Here is a 22,296-nt window from a genome sequence, read left to right as displayed (position 1 = left end):
ACCTATGTAACAGATTATCTACAGCAGCCCTGTCCCCACAGCAAAGGCCTAGAAAGACCCACCATCCCAGCTGGGAGGACAGACACACTAGAATGCAACCAAGAAAAAAAGACATGAGGCTGGCTGGAAAGGTAAAGTGTGCTGGGCCCATGACAGCATGTTTATAAAGCCCAGACAGCAACAAAAGTGACGTGCTACACCAGAGGACACATGTGGCAAGATGCTGTGTGAGAAGAGGGGAGTAGCAAGTACCAACTCCAGGCAGAGCACCCCAGGAGGAACTGGAGGAGGGGTGCGCCACCAAGACACACAGCAGCCTTAGGGAGGTGCTTCTGGGTCTCAGGTGTTCACAAGACAAATGGCCTCTCACTTTGGTTCACAATTCTGCAAGAACTGAAGTCTCACAGCCAAAGCATGAATCATTCTCAAACAAGATCAAGCTTCTCATCTCCAGCTGGAACCACAGAGACTGGTCTACGTTAAACAAAACAGAAGCTCCATCCCAGGCACAAGGTTGGATGCTTGCAAGGCTCGATGAGGGGTAAAACTATCATCTGCACTGATGTTTACATGTGACCGAAAGAGGACAAACCTGCAGAACCCCTAGGCCGGTACAGGAACAAGGCAGAGCCATGGGCACTGAGGCACAGGGTGCACTCATGGTGGAGACATTCAGATGTAGTTCCATTTACGTGGAGGAGAAATTCTTACCCACCACCATATATCTTGTGTAGCGAGATAAATGCAAATAATTTTGGAGAAGAACTGGATATAAAAGAGGTTCCAGTGGGAGAGGAACAGGCTGGGGAGAGTGAAGTCTGAGTTTCCAGCTAACCTGCGTTGTGCGGCTTCAGTATGACACAGGTCCTGGTTGGCTCACTGTTCTGAACAATCACCGCCAGAACACAAGGGCCTTACTATGTGTACACAAAATTAACACACCCATTTTATTTACACAGAAGCTGTTTTCTAAAACCAAGAGGGCACCTGAGTGAGAAGCAAGGCCCTACCTTTGGTCCAGCCAGGGCGAGGGCCTGCGTGGTGGGCAGTGGCACAGCGGGTGGCCTCTGTGGGGGCCGAGCCATGTCCTGGGAGACAGATGAGAAAAGTGAGCACTGTCCTGTGCCAGCACTGTGCTCAGAGGCCAGGCCCTGTCGGGGGTTTATTTCTCTCTAGAATTTATTAGTAATGAACAATCTGCACTTTTAATTCACTATGTTGCTGAGACACCTGAAGAAGCTTTGCTCATCCAGCTGATGGACTAGCAGGAACTCAGAGGGGGAAGGCGCACAGGAGCCAGGAGGGGCTGGCCTTGATGCTAGGGTGCTGCTGTTCACCAAGGACAACAGCTGCATCATGTGAACACAGGGCAGCCCCAGGGTCCCTGACATGGACAGGGCATCACAGCCTCACCTCCTGCTGCTCTGTGCCTGCAGCCACAGAAACTGACGGGGACACTTCTGTCTTTGGAGCCTGTGATTCTTGCTCACTGGCTGAGCTAGTCTGTGGAAAGAAAGATAAGAGAATGCTCTTAATATAAAAGCATGGCCCACTGGGGCCTAGAATCCAGTCCTTACTCCTGAATCCCAGTATGAGGCTTGTCAGGAGCCCCCACTTCCCTCGCAGCTGTCCTGCTTCCCTGAGGACCACTGTTGTTGGCCTTCTTTGGCTGCAATGGGGACCGCCTGGGGAGGTGGAGTCTGGCAAACCACCATTATCACTAAAGGTGAGTCAGTGTCTGGCCTCCCCTCCATCCACACCCCCCCCCCACCTCTGTCCACTGACACTTAAGGATAGGAAACCAGGGAAGGTCAATCCTTTGAATCAGCTATAAGCAATTTTCTGTAGAACTGACAGTCCTCAGACCAACTAGCAGATACTTCTTAACCTCTTTTCAGGGATCAAGAAGCAATCAACAGAGGCCCCTGGGCCTGCGAGCAAGAGCAAAACTTCCCTGAGGGCACCACGAGAATCCCCAAGCAGCCCACAGTCTTCTCTTTGAAGCCACTCAGGGCAGCCCTGTGGTGATGAGTATGCCCAGAACAGTCATCTACTGCTGTCCCTGTTGACGCTGCCCACGCCAATCGTGTGCAGATGTGCAGCAGCACTGGCTGGGCCCAAGAGAGCAGCCCACAGCTAGGGTAGTCCCTACACCCCATGCGCACTTTCCAACAGCTGCAGTCACCTGGGCTGCTGAGTGCAGAGCCATGCTCAGCTGGGAAGTGGCATGCACCGCACAGGTGGCATGCGCGACTGTGTGGCAGCATTTAAATTTGTGGATGAATCCGCGAGGGAAAGACGGGATCAATTAGATAATTATCAGAGCTAAAAAGTGTAAGCGAACAACCCAGAAGTAAGGCAATCGGATGAGTCTCTAGCAGGATGCACGGTATCCAATTTCGGTCCCGTAGACCCCACTGGTCTCAGCGCTCAAGTTGTCAGGACGCAAATGCAGGAAGGGAGCGTGAGGAGGCAGCCTGCTCCGGGGAGAGCCATAGGCACACACTTCCTGACAGCTAGGGGAGAGAGGCGGAGGAGGGCGTCCTGGTGCAGGGGACAGGGGAACAAATGCTGGTGAGAAAAGGCCCCTGGCCAGCCGTGGCTGGAGCAGCTTCTAGCCGACAGCAACATGCTCAAGCACAGCCGCCTCAGATCTGACCGAGGCTTCTCCTCTACGATGAACTCTTCCCTCACATCACAGAGGCATTAAGAGAGACAGGGAATGGCACATGTGCTGGCTATAGGAACAACCTGCCTCCCCTTGGACCCTGCTGTCCATGGCTGCAGATGGATGGCACTGGCTGGAAACCCACCTGCACTGAGACCTGCACTGTTCATTTAACTTCACGGAAAAGTACTACTTTCCTCACCACATCCTGTTACTGCTGGCCAGTGCCTTGGGTCCCTTGGAAACTTCGCCCCTTCCTCACCATGATGGGGTTTGGCAGCACAGTGACCAGAAAGGGGTGTGACTAACACAGCATCAGGCTCTTCAAAGAACCAGCGAGCAATTAACGGCTAAATGTGTTCAAAGCTGAGGACTTCAGGGAAAAGACAAGGACCGCGATTTGATAAAAACATAACATGCTGACAGGCAAAGGGGGACAGCTGTGCCTCGGTGGTGACACGCAGTCCAGGGAGCTGCAGATGCCCATGACTACCTGCTCAGGACAGGAGCCACTCCAGCAGACACCTCAGCCTCGTGCTGGTCAGGCAGAGTTAAGTGGGAGGCCAGCACCTCCTGGGCAGGACTGGTGCCCAGGTGTCCAGCCCACGTCAGTCCACAGAAACTCAGGGAGATCCAAGGGCAGAACGCCCCAGCGGGAGCGGCAGGGGCTCTGTTCCAGGTCGAGAGACGTGGGAGAGCTGTGTCTCAGGGTGACCCAGGACCTCTGGTGGATCCTGAGATGGGAGGGAAACCCAACCGTCGAGGGTGCTGCTGGGACAACAGGGGAGCCTAGGAGGCAGACTTCGGCATGACGACGCTGGCTACACAGAATGTCCTTGGTGTCAGGAAATGCTGAAGTATTTTAGGGTCACTTTCACAGTGCAGGGGGAAGTCTATGTGCACACGGCATGGGGGAGGGGAGAACCCAGCAGAATGCTGGTGGGGGTGGCACACACTCAAGGCGCCATTCTTTCCTCTTCTCAGAGGATCAAAACTGTGTAAATGAAAAGCTGGAAAGCCACCTCCAACAGGCGCCTCATCTCAGGCCCTTCAACGGGAGCTACTTTCATGATTCCAGCTTCCTGGCTTGCTTCAAGTGGCTGCTAGAAAGTGTCTGCCTTCGTGCTTTGGAACAAGTGTGAACAGCGGTCCTGCCTTCCTGGAATGCCACAGGGAACCTGGCACAAAGGGTGGAGGCGGGATTCACCCCACGCGCTGCAGCTGCTTCCCAAGTGGAAGTGCGATCACGCGACCAGGCTCCTGCTCCAGCTGGCTCCACGGCTCACTGGTCACCAGGCAAGTGGCTCGGAGCCAACTCATTCGTTTGTTTGTTTGTTTGTATGTACGTGCGTACATCCACAGCCCTTTTCTATATTTTACTCAGAGACAGGGTCTCACTGAGTTGCTTAGGGCCTTGTTAAGTTGCTGAGGCTGGCTTTGAACTTGTGATCCTCCTGCCTCAGCCTCGTGAGTCACTGGGATCACAGGCATGTGCCACTGTGCCAGGTGGCAATTCATCCTTATGACTACAGCCACATGGAAGTCACGCAAATGGTGACATGACTGATTATTATTTTCCGCAGTGTGAGAATTTATCTTTAAAAACGTTACCCAAAATACTACATGGTCAGAAGTTAGTGCAGACTTCTGCCCCGAAGGCGCTGAGCTTCCTCATCGACTTGCCTAGATGTGAGCTGAGAAAGCTCCCTCGGGGGCACTCTAACACTGTAAGTGCCTTTAACCTACAGTATCATCAAGTCCTAATTTACTACTGTGCTCACGGCCCCACCAGTAGTCAAATCATAGTCTATCATTTCTAATTTGTCACCAATTCATTTATCACTTAAAAGAAGTAATCACTCACTCTAAATGTCAGGTCATGTGCAAGAGGTGCAGTGTTGAAATACTCAAAAATGGAATCTTGAAAATCTGGAAGCTTGAGCCCTGTAAGAAAGAAAGAGCAGTCAAGGAAAAAACAAAAGAATGATCGTCCTGTTCAGTACAAACATTCAGCGCTGACCAGAAGTCAGTTCTCCCTAAATCAACTGGTAACTTTGATGTACAAATAAAAGTACCACGATGGCTTTCCTTGGAGTGAGCAAGAGGCTCAGCACCTTTGTGAGAACACTCTCGGAAGAGAGAGCAGATGCCAGGCCACACTGCAGCTCAAACCCAGGAAGTGGTTCTTGCCACTGAGTGAGGGCAGGGCAGAGAGTCCAACATGGACCCAACACCCACCGTGCTACTGTGTGAGAGAAGAGTCATGGGTGCCATCAGGAGGGAAAGGAGCTCAAGGAGGGAGAGAAAACTGCTTCTACACGAACTCCAATGAGCCAGTCATCAGAATTTAAAAGGGAAACCAGACAGGTACAGTGGCCACACCTGCATTCCCAGTAATTTGGGAGGCCAAGGTGGGAGGATGGCAAGTTGGAAGCCAGCCTCAGCAGCTTAGTTTTAGAAAACATGAAGACCCCCTTGAATATCCCTAATCACGACTCAAAAAGGAACAGGAATGAAAATTTATGACATAAAAAATAAGAAAAGCCTTTTCTTGGCAAGAAAACTCTATAAGCAAAGTCAAAGTAGGAAAAATACCTGCAACTCACAACACAAATCAAAAAATTTCATCGCTAGGGCAGCTTAAGAATAGCAACCTGATGCTAAGCCCACGGCCAACATCATTCTTAATGGAGAAAAACTGAAACCATTCCCTTTAAAAATGGAAACAAGACAGGGATGTCCTCTTTCACCACTTCTATTCAACATTGTCCTTGAAACTCTAGCCAGAGCAATTAGACAGACCAAAGAAATTAAAGAGATATGAATAGGAAAAGAGGAACTAAAGCTGTCACTATTTGCTGATGACATGATTCTATATTTAGAGGATCTAAAAAACTCCTCCAGAAAACTTCTATACCTCATCAATGAATTCAACAAAATAGCAAGCTATAAAATCAACATGCATAAATCTAAAGCATTTTTATACGCAAGCGATGAAACATCTGAAAGGGAAATGAGGAAAACAACTCCATTTGCAATAGCCTCAAAAAAAAAAAAAAAAAAAAAAAAAAAAAAAACTTGGGAATCAATCTAACCAAAGAGGTAAAAGATCTCTACAATGAAAACTATAAAACATTGAAGAAAGAAATTGAGGAAGACCTTAGATGATGGAAAGATGTCCCATGCTCTTGGATAGGCAGAATTAATATTGTCAAAATGGCCATACTACCAAAAGTGCTCTACAGATTCAATGCAATTCCAATTAAAATCCCAATGATGTACCTCACAGAAATAGAGCAAGCAATCATGAAATTCATCTGGAAGAATAAGAAACCCAGAATAGCTAAAGCAATCCTTAGCAGGAAGAATGAAACAGGGGGTATTGCAATACCAGATCTTCAACTATACTATGAAGCAATAGTAACAAAAACCGCATGGTATTGGCACCAAAATAGACAGGTAGATCAATGGTACAGAATAGAGAACATGGACACAAACCCAAATAAATACAATTTTCTCATACTAGACAAAGGTGCCAAAAATATGCAATGGAGAAAAGATAGCCTCTTCAATAAATGGTGCTGGGAAAACTGGAAATCCATATGCAACAGAATGAAACTAAACCCCTATCTCTCACCCTGCACAAAAATCAACTCACAATGGATCAAGGACCTCGGAATCAGACCAGAGACCCTGCATCTTATAGAAGAAAAAGTAGGTCCAAATCTTCAACATGTCAGCTTAGGATCAGACTTTCTTAACAGGAATCCCATAGCACAAGAAATAAAAGCAAGAATCAATAACTGGGATATAGTCAAACTAAATAGCTTTCTCTCAGCAAAGGAAACTATCAGCAATGCGAAGAGAGAGCCTACAGAGTGGGAGGATATCTTTGCCACTCATACTTCAGATAGAGCACTAATTTCCAGAATCTATAAAGAACTCAAAAAACTCTACAAATAATACAAATACAAACTCTACCAAGAATACAAATAACCCAATCAACAAATGGGCTAAGGATATGAACAGACACTTCACAGAAGATCTACAAGCAATCAACAAACATATGAAAAAACATTCAACATCTTTATTAATAAGAGAAATGCAAATCAAAACTACACTAAGATTCCATCTCACCCCAATTAGAATGGCGATCATCAAGAATACAAGCAACAACAGGTGTTGGAGAGGATGTGGGGAAAAAGGTACACTCACACTTTGCTGGTGGGACTGCAAATTAGCGCAGCCACTCTGGAAAGCAGTGTGGAGATTCCTTAGAAAACTTGGAATGGACCCACCATTTGACCCAGCTGTCCCACTCTTCGGCCTATACCCAAAGGACTTAAAATCAGCATACTACAGGGATACAGCCACATCAATGTTCATAGCGGCTCAATTCACAATAGCCAGATTGTGGAACCAACCTAGATGTCCTTCAACTGATGAATGGATAAAGAAACTGTGGTATATATATACAATGGAATATTACTCAGCTATAAAGAATAATAAAATCATGGCATTTGCAGGCAAATGGATGAAACTGGAGAATATCGTGCTAAGTGAGATAAGCCAATCTCAAAAAACCAAAGGATGAATGATCTTGCTGATAAGCAGATGATGACACATAATGGGGGGGTGGGAGGGGGGAAAGAATGCAGGAAGGAGGGGCTGTATAGAAGAAAAAGAGGGGTGGGAGGGGCGGGGGGAAGGAAAAAAATAACAGAATGAATCCAACATCATTCCCTATGTGCATGTATGTTTACACAAATGGTATGCTGTTACTCCATGTACAAACAGAAATAACATGTATCCCATTTGTAAAAAAAAAAAAGTATTTCCAATTAAAAAATAAATAAATCTTTATACAGCAAAAAAAAAAAAAAAAAAAAAAAAAAAAAAAAGAATAGCAACCTGAATTTTAAAAAATGGTCAGGAGAATGCAAATTAGACCTGTAAAAAGCTTGCTCTCACATATTCAGTGTGGCAAAAATCCCCAAGTATAAAGTCTACTGTGAGCTGGGCTGTGGGACTGGGACCCCTAGTGATTTGTCAACACCTAGTGCAATGTATGCACGTTTGCCCTTTGACCTGATAGCCCTGTTTCTAGAAATTTATCCTAAAAATACACTGACAAAAATATGCAATGTTCAGGCGGGGATGGTGGCGCACAACTGTAATCCTAGCTGGGAGGCTGAGGCAGGAGGATCAAAAGTGCGAGGCCAGCCTGGGCAATTTAGCCAGATGCTGTGTCAAAATAAAAAAGGACTGGGGACATAGCTCAGATGTAAAGTGCTTGCAGTTCAATCCCCAGTGCCAAAAGAAAAAAAAGAAAGAAAGAAAAAGGTGTGTATGTGTATGCACGCGCACACACACACACATGCATGTGCAATGACGTGCGTGATAGGTGCACACAGCCCTTACTGCAGCTCTGTTTATGACAGCAAAAGCTAGGCAACAGCCCAGCACCCATCGGCAGGGCCTGCCAGCTCACATGGGCAGTCCTCAATGGGCTCAGCATGGTCTCAGTGGCTGAGGCCTAGTGGTTGCCCAGCACAGAAGGGTGCGCAGCATGCTGCCTTTCACGTGGCTGGTGAGTTGAAATGTGTGACCATCAGTCTGTATTTGCTTTGCCCTTAAGATGAAGTAAAGGAAGAATAAATCAAATGTTTTAACAGATTATTCAAAATTCTCACTTCAGAATGATTTAAATTCTTTATATGACTAAAAAACTATTAAAAAGGAAGCAAAAGAAAACAATACCATTCCTTAGAAAAAGCTGATAAACAGTTCAAAATTCTTGTGATTTTAATTTACCAGTATCTGCTCTAAATTTTTCTTCCATCTTTTTCTTCAGAATTTCCACTTCTTCTAATAATTCTCTGTTTTTGGCTTCAGAGTCCTTTAGTTTACTAAAATAAAACACAAATGGCTTTAGGTGCATTGGAAAGAGGCCATTCATGTGGTTCATGGTGTGCTTTGGGGGAGAGGGTGAAGGGGCTTCTCCCTGGCTCCTGAGAACAGACCAGAACACCCTAGGTGCCTAGCACACTCTGGGTCTTTCTACTTAGTACATTACAGAGAGTACAAATAATTCAAAATTGTTAACATCTAAACATGTAAAAGTCAGGGCTCAGGAAGCCCTCCTGAGTTTTCAACACCTGCATCTGTTTCCAGATGAGTCATCGGTCCCCTGAGGACACAGGACAGACCCCTCAGCTGTTAGACCTGCAGAGGCCTTTCCTACAATCGGCTAGACAGTGGGTTGCCCTGGGAGCTCTCGCTTTCCAGGAGGGAACAGAGGAAGGCTGGCACAGGTAGTGCCTGGCCAGAAGGCAAGCAGGGCAGAGTGGGGCTCTACACTTGTCAGTGAGACACTGGTGGACACTTTACCCATGCGCACCTGTGCCTCAGGGCATGTGAGGGTCATGTGATTTGACAGAACAAAGTTACCAACCGGCTCCTGAAGTAGGGGAAGTGCATTTACACGGCAGCCAGGACCAAATGTCTTCAGCCCCAGATAGACAGGACTGGGGCCTGGAATACCCCTCATGGCAGAGCCAGCCCTAGCACTCAGGAGCTGTGATCCAAGGCATCGCGCACAGGGCAATGGCGCTGCATGCGAGCTCTCGGCAAGTGGGCACACCCGCTTGTGCGTGGTGTTCCTAGACTGCTCAAGGTGGGAACAATTTCCACAGACAAGCCACCTTTAGCCTGTTGGGACAGCAGCTTTAGCTTGGGAAAAAAAAAAATAACTCTGAGCTGACAAAATAAGCAGCCTATGTGGCTCAGACATGTGGCTGTGAGTCCTGTCACCAGGACGGGGAGATACGCCCCCTCCTCACACTGCCTCTACTCCGTGAAGAAGAGTGCACCTGCTAGGGCAGGCACATTCACCCAGCCAGCTCTCATGGCACCTACGAGGTGCCAGAAACCTGTACAGCCCTCGAAACTCTCCAAGGCAGACCACCCTCCTGTGCTCCCGTGGACAGTAAAACAGGGCCCACCTGACTCAGGGGTGTGCCCACGGTTACAGAGAAACCCTGCTCCTGTTGAGAGGAGCACCCTTCTCAAACTACCTTTCGAAGGAGAGATTGGCATCTTTAACCTTCCTCAGCTCCTCCTGGACGAGCTGTTTGGCCCGGATCTCCGCCTCGAGAGCAGACTGCAGTTCTAGACGTGCAGACATGTCCAGCTTTTGGCTACGGCGAACTTTCCAAAGTGGGTCCTTTGACATTGGTGAAGACATTAAAAAGACATCTTAAGCTATTTATTTGGTAAACAAAATGAATGCAAACAAGTAATTCGACTTCTTCTAATCATAAACTTTAGTATATCTAAATCTGATCCTCGGATACCATCAAGGTCCATCACACACGATTTTAGTTTTGATGTCCCAACTTTAATTCTTCCTTAGAAGAAGGACAGCACTGATTTTGTGGGTCCCAGAACAAACCTGGCTGCAGGACAGGGTCTCAGCCGCCTTTCCAGGCAGCGGGGACCCTCTCTACACCATCACTAGGGATCCGCTGTCACCAGTCCTGCCTTGACAAAGGGCTACACAGCGAGGGAACAGTGACTATGGCCTTGAAGCACCAGGCAAAGCGAAGCCAGCTGGCTAGGTGCCGTCCCTCCTCTGTGTTCTTACTGAGCTACCCAACCTAATGCGCCTGCTTTCAAGAGGCACAAAAGAAATGCCATCTCAGTGCCTTTTTCTTTTTTGGTACCAGTGACTGAACTCAGGGGCACTCAATCACTAAGCTACATCCTAGCCCTGTTTTGTATTTTAACTAGAGACAGGGTCTCACTGAGCTGATCAGCACCTCGCTGTTGCTGAGGCTGGCTCTGAACTCGCGATCCTCCTGCCTCAGCCTCCAGAGACGCTGGGATTATAGGCGTGTGCCATTGTGCCTGGCTCTTGGTGAATTTTTTTAAAGTTGTTGTCAAAAACAGATGAAAATTTTTCATTTTCCACTCAAAACAGTAATAAGAAGAAAACAGAAGAAGACTTTTCAAAAGTATCAACCAGAAGTGGGTGAGAAGGGACAGATGGCAGACTTCTAGCTAGACACCAAAGATAAGTGTGAGAAAAATTATTCACAAAATAACACCCAGGGACATATTTTTCAAACTGAACTCAAATGGCGTGAGAAGCATCTGCCCTGGGGCTGCTGCTGCCCAGGGAGAGGACAGGCTGCACTGTGTCCCCAGGTAGCTTACGGCCTGTTGCATTCCAGGGCTCAAAACACTGAATGAGGGGATGGAGGTCAAGTCAGCAACAAGGCTGCTGCCTAAAGATCATCCCCCAGAGCCTCAGTCGTCATTGCTAAATGAAGGAAGTCCACCAGAGGAAGCTGATGACGCGTTCTTCCAAGGAGGGCTAGCATTTGCTAGCCACACAAGTCTCTTCACTGGAATTACCTGAACAGTACCTCTGCACCACAGCCCTACTTACAATAAAGCCACCCGAGTTCTTCAGTGGTAAAAAGGCAGGTTTCAGAACAAGTCCTACCAGTGTTCTTGATCCCAGACTAGAACTCCTCAGAGCCTCGAGCTCTTCAGTCATCTTAGAGGCCAGGGCCTGAAGGTAACCCCGCGCATCTTTCTCATCACTGACCCTGGAGGGACAAGCAGATGTGGTGTCTTGGAAGGCATGACCACTGGGGTGAGGAGCCTAAAGACCAGTACTTCCCACCGTCCTGGGACACAGCCTTGGGCCAGCCAGAGCGCCTGTGACCCAGGGCCAGCTGGGACCCTCTGTGCCACTCCCTCCCAGGCTCTGCCCCATTAGTGTGTGGGCTGCCACGGAAGCCCCATGCCTGTGTCGTCCAGAATGAGAGGGCACAGCCTGACCCGAGCCCTTCAGGAGGCCAGTGTTTCCCACCCTTAGTGCAGCTTAGAAGACCACTGGACAGAACTGCTGGCCTAGCCCAGAGGCGACCCTGGGGAATCGCGAGGCACAGGCAGGTGCGGATGGGCGGGAGCACTCTTGGGGATCTGCGGCCGCACGGCTCAGTGCCCACACGCACCATTGGATGATCTCTGCGATCTGAGCTTCCCAGTGTGCCACGGACTCCTTCTTGGCTGCCAGGTCCTGTAGCTCATCCTCCAGCTGTCTGTTCTGGGCTGTGAGCTTATCCACAAAGGCACAGAGCTGAAAGCAAACAATTCAGCACATCACTTGTTAAGGTGGCACCTGTTGCCATGGCAGCATGACTGAAGCTGGAGGTCCTTATGGAGATTCTGAACACTTTCTTTCTTTAGGAGATTTTTTCCAAAGTAAGTTCAGGATAGGGACGTTCTGGTAGTCTCTGACTTAAATTTCAATTAAAATCTGGCCCTAAAAGTGACTGAGCTGGTGATCTGACGTAATTAGCCTTTAACTGAGTGAAACAGCCCATTTAAAAGACTAAACCTATTACTTCATTTAAAAATGAAAACATCTGAGAGAGACACTAAACTTCCACAAGACTCCAGCAAGACACAACGCAGACTGCTGGCCAGCGCTGTGATTACCCTTTCGTTCTCGGCGGTCAGCTTCTTGTTCTCGTCTGACAGCATTGCCCGTTCTCGCTCGTACTTATCTTTCACCGTGCCTATTGCCTCCTCCATCTCACTGTGCCTGAGGAGGTGGAGGAGAAACCGTTTCAGACGCTTACAGTGTCACTCACGTCCACACCCCTTGTCTGTTTTGAGGCGCTCACGAAGCTTACCGTTCCCGTTTTGACTTTTCCAACTTGTCCTTCAACATTAAGATTTCTTTCTGAAGGGTCAGCTGGTGGCTCTCGGAGTCATGCACCTCCTTCTTCACAGTCTTCACTTCCAGCACATGGGAAGCCTCCCGTCGGACCAACTCCTCCTCATAAAACAAGACCTTCTTCTCAAGCTCCGATTTGATTTTGGAAATCTCCTGCTGGTGTTCCAAAGTGGCCCCGGAGCCCCGGCCTCCTTGCTTCACCTGCAGATAGAGGTTGAATAAACTGACAGATTTGTGTGTTCCCTTGAGGAGGGCACTGTCCTTCTGCCCCACTGAGTGCAGACCGTGCAAACAGCAGCTCTCCCTGCTGCCCAGGGCACCTGGCTGCCGGCCTGCTCGTGGGTTTTCATGAGCACGGGCAGCCTGGGAGCAGTCTGCCTTGCAGAGGCACCTGCCCAGCTCTGCCTGGGCCCTGCAGCTCTGTCCTAAGCTGCTGTGACTTTATGTGGCTTGCTTACCCTTCTGGTGACTGGGTAACGCTGAGGTTTCCACTCTCAGCAAGGGTTGGGGGTGTTGACAGTAGGCCAGCACAAGATGACAACACCAAGAAATGTGACAAAGAATGGGGCACAGCAGGGATGACGAGAGAGAGCACCTTTGCACTGGTGGCAGAGGAGAATTGCTAATGGGCTCAGGAGGGCAGGCCAGGCTGAGGGAGGCCTGCAGGGAGGGAGGTGTTCGGAGGGAGATGTCCACTGTGGCTGCTAAGTGCCACACACGCTAGGGAGGGCTGACTAAGGGACAGGAAGTTGGTCACAGGCGTGCGGAGGTCCAGCACACAGCGCATTAAGGGCTTTTGAAGAATTGCACTTGGCCAATTAGAAAACAAGGGCGTGAAGGTCTCGGGTGTCAATCCACCACATCTTACTGTGTGATGCTTGAAACTTGTAAACAAGGAAGGAAAGAGACACGCTGGGTGTTTACAAGTGAATGCGACCACTAAGGGGCAGCCTCACCCTCCTTCCCATGTCCTGCCACTGATCTGAAACTGCCCTGTGTGACAGTGTCCCCAGGCACCTTGGTGAGCAGGTCTCCTGGCTGAGCACTACCTTGAGGGCCTCGAGCTCGCTTTCCATCTGCTTGCAGAAACTCTCACTGTGTTCTCGAAGCTTGCGCTCCTTGGAGGCCTCGGCTAGGGCATCTTCCAGCTGCACTTCCAGCTGCAAGAAAGCAAGATCCGCTTTTCATGAACACAGAACAAGCCCCCTGCTGTGGTCAGCTCTCCACCTGAGGGCTCAGGACAGACCTGGCAGGACTTGTGCTCATCTCCCCACTGCCAAACCCAGTCCAAGTGCAGTCAGGTTGAGAAGCAGTTCCAGGGCTTATCTGCAATGCTAGCTGTAAGCCACCGGTAAGAAGCAAGTTTAAATCTAGTCTACAGGAAAACTTGAGATTTCAGGAAAGGATACTTCTGAATATGTGGAGAACACTGATCCAAATTTTTTTTTTTTGGGGGGGGGGGGACTGGGGTTTGAACCCAGGGGCACCTAACCAGAACCACATCCCCAGACCTTTTTATATTTTATTTAGAGACAGGGCCTCGCTAAGTTGCTGAGGCTGATTTTGAACTCGCAATCCTCTTGCCTCAGCCTTCCAAGTTGCTGAGGATATAGGTGTACGCCACCATGCCTGGCCCAATTTTTAATTGAAAGTTCCTAACACCCTCAAAGGAGAGTAGTGAGAACCAGCTCTGACATGGTGACTTGCTAGGGCCATGTTTGCTTCATCTTATAAGCCTAGTCTGTGTGTCTCAGGTTATTTTCGAGCAAAGCCCGGACACCCAAAATGTCATTTCACCCATAGTTCTCTACCCCCCACTGCCCCCAAAACAGGGGATTGAACCCAGGAGCAATGGGTCACTGAACTACACCCCATCCCTTTTAATTTTTGAGACAGGTAGTTGCTCAGGCTGGCCTTGAACTTGGGGTCCTCCTGCCTCATTAGAGATATCCACCACCATATCTGGTTCACCCAAAATTCTTAAGTAGGGGTTTTACTAACGTTGTAGCTGGACACAATATAAATATATTTGGGTTGGAAATTAAACTATGATGAAAAAAATTAGGTACTTTGAGGCCAAATGGCAGATTCTGAACTATGAAGGAACAAGAACACGTACTTTCAGGCTTTCCAAATTCATAGGCTGCTCAAGCAAGTTGTAGCAGAATTTAAAACCGTAAGCATTACTTCAAATATGCTACCTGACAAGAGCAGAACATTCAGAATGCTCCAGGTGTGGGCCAGAGCCCTGGAGGTCCCAGGGCCCTTCCTTTTCCAAGTGCCTGTCCCTCAGAGCCAGGCCTTCGTGTACTCTGTCCACACGGCACTTCAAACAGACTCAATGAAGAAACAGGTGTGAGAACCCATGTGTTTTCTATTATGCCAGGTGCTAAAAAAAAAAGGAATACAAATGTAAAAAAAAAAAAAAAAAAAAAAAAAAAAAAAAATCCTCTCACTCAATTTTTAAATGGTATTTTTCATAAAAATGTTATTTATACTAACATGAAAAATAGGCTTATTGTTGCATTAAAAAATTATTTTAATTTCTAACATATGCATAAGAAGGGCTACAGCCTACTAAAATAAAAGCTCTTTGGGGTCCTTAGTAATTTTTAAGGGATGTAGAGAAGCGTTGTGACCAAAAGGCCTCCAGTGCTGTGGACCTCAGATAACTGACTAGAGGAGGCGATACTGACTTGTTCCCCATTTTGTGTCTATCCTCAAGGGGACGCAGGCACGGTCACTGAAGTCCTGCCATACCACATCACAATATGAATATTAGTTTACTTTGGTAGGAAATTTTAAAAAATTACCACTCCAGAAATCTCTTGTAATAATTTCACAAATGTGGGCTGGGGTTGTAGCTCAGTAGAGCGCCTGGCTAGCATATGTGAGCGCCTGGGTTTCACGCCTAACATCTCAAAAAGAAAATAATAATTTCACAAGCAAATATTGAGAGATAAGAACCACAGAACATCTGGGTGTGGTGGCACACACCTGCAGCCTCAGGAGGCTGAGGCAAGAGGATTGCAAGTTTGAGGTCAGCCTGTGGAACTCAGCAGAACCTATATAAAATGAAAAGGGATGGGGGTGTAGGTCAGTGGCAGAGCACCCTCTAGGTCCAATTCCTAGTACCAGAAAACAAAAACAAAACACTGAAAACACTTGGCAGATCAACTTCACACAAAACTTAAAATCCACTATAGTGTGACGTATGTAATGCAGCCCAGGCTTTCAAAGATGTCTTAAGATCAAGTTAACATTCAATCAGTGCTGTCTCTTAAAATCTAAGGAACTACCTCTTTCCTGAATTTCTCAGATTTGCGGATCTCCTGCCTCATGGAGTCGATCTTCTGCATGGCCACCTCCATCTCCTCCTCCTTGTCCCGGAGCTGCCGGGACACCTTCTGCTTCTGGGAGCGGAGCTCTGCCATGCGCTCATTGAGCTCCGAGAACTCCTGCAGGGCCCGCTTTCGCTGCTGATGGGCATCTTTGAGTTCTTTGGTCTGGGATTTCAATCGCTCTGAAGCTTCAACCAATTGCTGATAAGAAAGAATGACAGATGTTTTATGTCAGCTTAGTAAAGATTCGGAGGCTGAAGTTCAGTTTCCACTGTGTTGAAGAGTTAAAAGTGACTGTAAATGCTGGTCACAGATGCTGGTCATAGATCCAAGAACCCACCTTCTTGGAAAAAGTCTTTCTGCCTCACAGGCAGCCTTGAAGTCCACTGGCTTGGGGGCTGAGCACCAACTCCAGACCAGGAAAGACCCTGCACTGCACAGAACAGCCTGCTCAGGGATGCCTGGCCCATCAATCCACCTCCCTGACTCATCTGCAGTCACAGAGAAGAGGTAGCAGGAATCTGGGCACTACATCTAGCACTGAGTTGCAAGCAGACAAGAGAAGAACGCATGGGTGGTCATGCACCATTCAGTAACCAGGACAGATTCCAAGAAGCACGCTGGATGACTCCACTGCGCAAATATCAGTGTGTCTTCACAAACTAAGATAACTATGGTGTCAACAGGCAATATAATCCTACTGGACACCACTGCCTCTTTGGTCTGTCACTGTCCTCAATATTGTTACTGTTCATGAAAATACTTAAGATTTAAATTAAAGTGAAGAACAGCACACACAGGCACTGGGTAAAAATCCTTGAATCATGGATGTTGACCGACCGTCTAGGTGGAGTCACAAGTGGGCGTGGTCACTGGTGACAGCAAGAGCCTCCTTGCTGTTGGCCATGCTGACCATCCTAACCTTGCGGCAGAGGATCTGCAATCTGTCTGCTCAGTCTCCCTGCAGCCAGTCAACAATCTGGCTGTCCAGTTGCTCAGAGCCTGAAAGTGACATGCTGGAACAAGACAGCAACCAGAGCAGGGTGGAGGCATCCACTGGGCCTCTGTGAGCCCGGCTCGGAGCTTCAGAGACTACGTGCAGCGATGAGATGCCACGTGTCATAGTCTGGATCTGGAATGTCCCTCAAGGCCATGTGTTGAAAGCTTGGTCCCTAGCTGGTGGCACTACTGGGAGGCAGTGGAAACCTTAGAAGATAGAGCCTCATAGAAGAGGCAGACAACTGGGAGCGTGTCCTTGATCACTAGTCTCTTCCTGTCTCTCTTTTCACTCCCAGCTGCCATGAGGTGATAGCTTTGCTCTGCCACATACTCTCCATGATGATGTTCTGCCTCTTTGCAGGTCCACAGTGGTGGGGCCAAGTGACCATGGACTGAAAACCTACTTCAAAATATTTTGCCTACTTTTTCTCAGGTATTTTATCATAGTAACAGAAAGCTGACTCTCCCACATGTCCCCACACTGCACTGGACAAATGACTCAAGTGAACTTAAGAAACAACTTGGACTTGACGTCTGATGTAGAGAGCTGATGACGAACTAGGTATAGAGATGGAGGTATATAAAGAAATGTGTTTTAGAAAATGTGGTCCTAAATGTGGTGTTGGCATACTGGTGTTACTAAAGATCGAACTTACGAGGAGTGAAGGGGGGATCACCCTAATTTTAACACACCATCTCTTCTGCAGCTCCCTGGTGTACCCGAGATGTCCCTTCAGAGAGAAGGGGCAAAAGTGCTATAGGGGCATGGCCAGGCAGAAAAGAGGATCTGCAAGCCCACCCAGCTGGCTCAGTTACTGTGGACGTTGCCAGGTGCTCTGGATTGCACTGCCTCACTCAGAAAGGGGGAAGATACTCGTACTCTGTAGGGCTGGGGTGGAGACTGAAGGTGATGAACTTCACGTGGGAGCTAATGCAGCCAGCACTTAAGGCCAGTCACAACCTGGGAGGCTATACAGCAGCCAAGGGCAGCAGGGACCCCAACCTGCAGGGGGCACAAGATGGCCACACACCAAGGCCCCCAGGAGGTCTTTGACTATCCGGGGAAGCTCAACCTTAGGAAACTGCCAAATCACCAGGGCCACCTCACACAGAAGCACACCATGCTACCTTGTGGAAGTCCTCCTTCTCCTGCCGCGCCAGTCGGTACTGCTTTTCTAGGCTCTTCAGTCGGTGGGCGGAGTCCTCATGTTCTTGGCGAAGCGTCACTGTGTCCTCCAGCTGCCGCTCTAGCCTATTTGAATCTGGGCAGAAGAGAAATAAACTGCATGTCTCTGTATGAAGTAACTATGTCAGCTGATTTACAACTCAAAAGACCTCTCTCATTCAGACTTCTTTTGCTTTTACATGTGTCAAATGTTACTGTGCTGCAGGGAACAGGCTCACTACACTTTATTCTAACTGCTCTCTCTCCAGGGATTATGAGCCTTGGACACATGTGCCCACCTGTCCCGGTCCCTATAAACTGTGTAACCCAGCATAGCCCCTGGCCTTGTCTCAGGGAGCTGTAAAGGTTTCAGTGACTAACCAACTCAACCCAACCCTTTCTCTGCATCGGGATGGTGGGGTTCAAACTGAGATGACCTGGGGATGTGAGTGGCCAACAGAGCCAGCCCACACAGGGTTAAGAGGTACAGCTTAGGAGTCAGCTGAGTCTTTTTAGAAAGCTTTGATAACCAGGAACCATACACAGGACTGATGGGATAAACAGTATTCCAGTCCCTAGAATACTGAAAAGCAGGCAGGGCCATGAATGCAAGAGGCCACAGAACTGTCAGAGCTACACAGAGGAAAAGCAAGAGTTACAGAGAAAATACAGGCTGTATTTGGTAACTATAAAGCTATCATCAGAACCAAGCAAGGTGGGAAATAATTTTAAAACTGACAAATAATTTTAATACTGACAAAATGCCAGAACTCTAAATAGAGATGCGAAAGCTTGAACTTTGTCCTACTTTGCACCTTATGAAAAGGACTTGGAAATTTTCCTTTTCAAAGATTAACGACAAGGCTGGGCATGGCTCCATGGTCCATGGTAGAGCACTTGACTAACACGGCTGAGGCCTGGGTTCTGTCTTCAGCACTGCCACAGAGACAGATCAGAACAGAAGAGAGACCGACACTCATGAATGGAGGCCGAGCAGCTGCCTCTGGGAACACTTACCTGCCATTTTGTTCCTCAAGTGCTCAATTTCTTCATTTAGCCTTTTGATTTCCTTGTCTCGGTTGGAGTTGCCAAGGGCCCGCGTGGCAGCGTGAAGGGACTGCACTGTCTGCGTGGACTCTGAGGGAGACATGGTGTGAGCGTGGCAGGCCGAGGGAGCTGCGCCAGGCCCGCAGGATGCCCTGTACTCACCCTGCAGCTTCCGGCTCAGCTCCAGCTTCTCCTGTTCCAGTCTTCGAATCCGCCTCTCATAAGCTTCAACCTGCAAGCTATTCTCCAAGTCCCGTTGCACATCCTCATCTTTGGTTAACATGTTGGACTGCATCATGCTCTTCAGAGAGCCACGATCAGAGAAGCAGCTGTGAAACAGAGCATAGGCCTTCTCATCTACTGAGAGTTGACAGTGACTACACTGGCACTCAAAGGCTTCTGAGGCGAAAGACAGTCCTTTCAAAGTGGCAAACAAAGTATCTGTGAAAAGACTTGTTGGTGTCTATGGATCCAAAGCAAGGTAGCAGCCCTCCTTCCCACAGAGGACTGGATGGTGAGTGGGAGCCTGAGAAGCCTCTGCAAGGGATGGAGGCACACCCACCTCACTCTTGCCCAGACCACAAACACACAGCATTCTGCCTGAGGAGCGGGACTGAGGCAGCAGGGCTTCCCGGTTTTTGGCAGATTGCCAGAGCTGCACGGGCCATCTAGGGCTCATCTGGGATAGCTATCAAACCCTCTGGGGTTCATCTTCTTACCCTGGCAGACTAAATGGCCCTCTGCAGAGCTCCGGCTGGCACGGCTGAGGACCGGCCAACTGGTAGGCATACTTGATATGCACGCAAGCACCATCCCCTGCCCAGATGGAGGCTGAAGATGTTCTCTCACCCAGCTCAGTTCTTAGACTGCTGTACGTGTTATTTGGTTCTGCTTAGTTCACTAGGAGACACAACATCAGGAAAACCTTTTTGAGTTCCCATGCTGAGTCTGATAAAGGCACGAGGGTATACATTTCTATCACAGAATATGAACTGATGAGTGTTTCTGCAGGGGGCTCTGATAGAGCTGGGCTGCGCCAGCCCTGTGGGTCTGTCCAGGGAGGAAAGCTCTGGGCCCAACCCACCAAACTGGGTCTTGGCAGGTAAGCCTGGGACCTGCAAGTGTGACAAGCACTCAGTGCCCTGGGATGTTCTGGAAAGGTCAAGAGCCTCTGGCTCGACTGCTAAATGCTTCCACCTGCACTGCTTCCCTGGACAGGGGCATCAGCTGTCACTCTGGTTTGAGTGCTGGGAGCCCTGGCCCTTCATGAGCTTAGGCAGAGGTCCCTCTCCTGAAGACCTTCATCACCTCAGCTGCCAGCTCTCAGAAGATACCAGGAATCTAGGACTGGATCCTTCCTTCTGCAGGGGGGTTCATTTGCCTCATCTCACCTTCCTTTCTTCATGGTCTGTTTCTTTCCTTTCTTTCTTTTTTTTGGTACCAGGAATTGAACCCAGGGGCACTTACCCACTGAGTCACATCCCCAGCCCTTTTGTATTTTATTAGAGACAGGGTCTGAGTTGCTCAGGACCTTGCTAAATTGCTGAGGATGACTCTGAATTTGCAATCCTCCTGCCTCAGCCTCCCGAGTCCCTGGGATTACAGGCATGTGCTACCACGCCTGGCTCCCGTTTCCTTTTAAAATCTGGTGGAACTCCTCAGACTACACAATTTTGGGCTGGGCCAACAGACAAAAGCACCAGCCTTGGCATCTGTGGCACTGCAGATTTCACCTCGAGTTAAGGGATGTGTTTCAGCCCCACTGAGGAAAACTGCAGAGCTGGGCTCCGGTCCTTACACAAGCAGGCGGCATGCCTACAGAAGATGGCTCTCAGAGGGGCAGAAGTGCAAATTCAATGCAGCCACCGACTTTGACACCCAACACATTCTGCCAGCACAGGGGCCAACCAGGCAGAAGTCAGCCAACCACCACCTGTGGATCCAATCAGACCTATAGCTTGTTCTTGTGCCATCAATAAGCCAAGAATGACTCCCACATTTTTAAAAAGATTGTAAAAGAGTACGACATGAATAAATTAAATAAGGCATTGTGCCCATCTGCAACTAAAAAAAAAGTTAAAAAAAAAAAAAAAAAAAACCCCACCTAAGGCCTGGGGTCGTGGCTCAGTGGTAGAGCGCTTGGCTAGCATGTATGAGGCACTGGGTTCGATTCTCACCACCGCATATAAATAAATAAATGAATAAAATAAAGGCATGCTGCCCATCTACAACTACAAAAAAATTAAAAAAAAAGAAAAAGAAAAAGAAAAAAACACCACCTAAATTATATTCCTGTGTTGCCTAATGATGGAACACATTCTGAGAACCCCATCATTGGACTATTCCATGACTGCAAACACCAGAGTCCATAGCACCAGGAAGAAAGGCAACTGAGAGGTGCAATGGACACAGCGGGGTGAGCTGCTGCAGGCAAGCACACCACGACAGGTCCCAGCGAGGTGCAGGAGACAGCATTCGTCAGCACATCGCTGGACCACGTGTGGTGACAGGTGCTATACCTCACACGACTAGCAGCACAGGAGGCGTCACCACAAGCAGGCAACCAGAGCACTGCCAGACCTTGGCAGGCTGTAGCATCACCAAGTGGCAGGAGCTGTTGCGCTCCACTGTGATCTCACTGTAATCTCCACGGTATACGTGATCTGGCACTGACCAAACGTCCTTATGTGGAACCTGACGATTTACTGCCTTGCCCTTCAGAGAAAGTCAGCCAACCTTGATGTACACTTGCAGTGACCTGACCAAGAGTGTATCTCTAAAGGACGGCCAGCCCTGTGTGTCCCTTGAGCACTGCCCTCCCAGCCCTCTCAGCCAAGCATGCCCAGCACAGAAGCCCCCTCAGACCATGAGGAAGGCTCTGCTGGGGAAGGGCAAACCAGACGCACCTTTCTGTTGTGAATGTGAAGCCAATGAATGGCAAATGCAATCCAGAGAAGCCGGTGTGGGAGCCAGGAGGTAATATCTCCTGCATAAGAACACAAACAACAGGTATGAAATCCACATCCAAACACCCAGAGCAAAGGATGCTACGCTGCCGTGGGTGGGAGGCGCCAGGCCAAGGGCGGCTGACAGTGCCTGCCCAGTGCCGCCTGCACGCCTCGCACTTCTCGTGCCTGGCTCCATCCACTGAATGCACAGAACGGTTAAGAGGATAAATGCACCCACGTGACACCCAGCTTGGCTCAGCTAGTGACTGCCAAAGCTTCTAAAGCCACAGAATCCACTACTGAGCACAAAAGTGTGCAGAGAACAGCAGTGCGGACACATCAGCCTTCTGGGGAATGGCTGGGGCTCTCAAGAT

General features: G+C 48.7%; 1 protein-coding gene across 2 annotated transcripts in view; it reads right to left on the bottom strand.

The window, feature by feature from the left end:
• CDC42BPB (CDC42 binding protein kinase beta) overlaps nt 1-22,296 on the bottom strand; it is a 92,741-nt gene that overhangs the window by 16,026 nt on the left and 54,419 nt on the right. For both annotated transcript variants that reach the window (XR_013762281.1, XM_079130066.1), the window contains exons 9-23: nt 21,881-21,960; nt 19,137-19,303; nt 18,945-19,064; nt 17,891-18,024; nt 15,722-15,964; nt 13,472-13,582; nt 12,379-12,623; nt 12,182-12,287; nt 11,695-11,819; nt 11,178-11,283; nt 9,745-9,893; nt 8,483-8,577; nt 4,533-4,612; nt 1,414-1,503; nt 1,011-1,088 (exon numbers count right to left, since the gene is read on the bottom strand). Coding sequence is in view for 1 of the 2 variants with exons in the window: in XM_079130066.1 (XP_078986192.1) it covers nt 1,011-1,088; nt 1,414-1,503; nt 4,533-4,612; nt 8,483-8,577; nt 9,745-9,893; nt 11,178-11,283; nt 11,695-11,819; nt 12,182-12,287; nt 12,379-12,623; nt 13,472-13,582; nt 15,722-15,964; nt 17,891-18,024; nt 18,945-19,064; nt 19,137-19,303; nt 21,881-21,960 (1,929 nt within the window). In the remaining variant the exon portion in view is untranslated. The remainder of the gene's footprint in view (nt 1-1,010; nt 1,089-1,413; nt 1,504-4,532; nt 4,613-8,482; nt 8,578-9,744; nt 9,894-11,177; nt 11,284-11,694; nt 11,820-12,181; nt 12,288-12,378; nt 12,624-13,471; nt 13,583-15,721; nt 15,965-17,890; nt 18,025-18,944; nt 19,065-19,136; nt 19,304-21,880; nt 21,961-22,296) is intronic.

Source organism: Sciurus vulgaris (genome assembly GCF_902686455.1).
Source record: "Sciurus vulgaris genome assembly, chromosome: 2".
Taxonomy (NCBI): domain Eukaryota; kingdom Metazoa; phylum Chordata; class Mammalia; order Rodentia; family Sciuridae; genus Sciurus; species Sciurus vulgaris.
The sequence above is the reverse complement of the archived record's forward strand: the minus strand, read 5'-3'. Positions and strand labels throughout refer to the sequence as shown.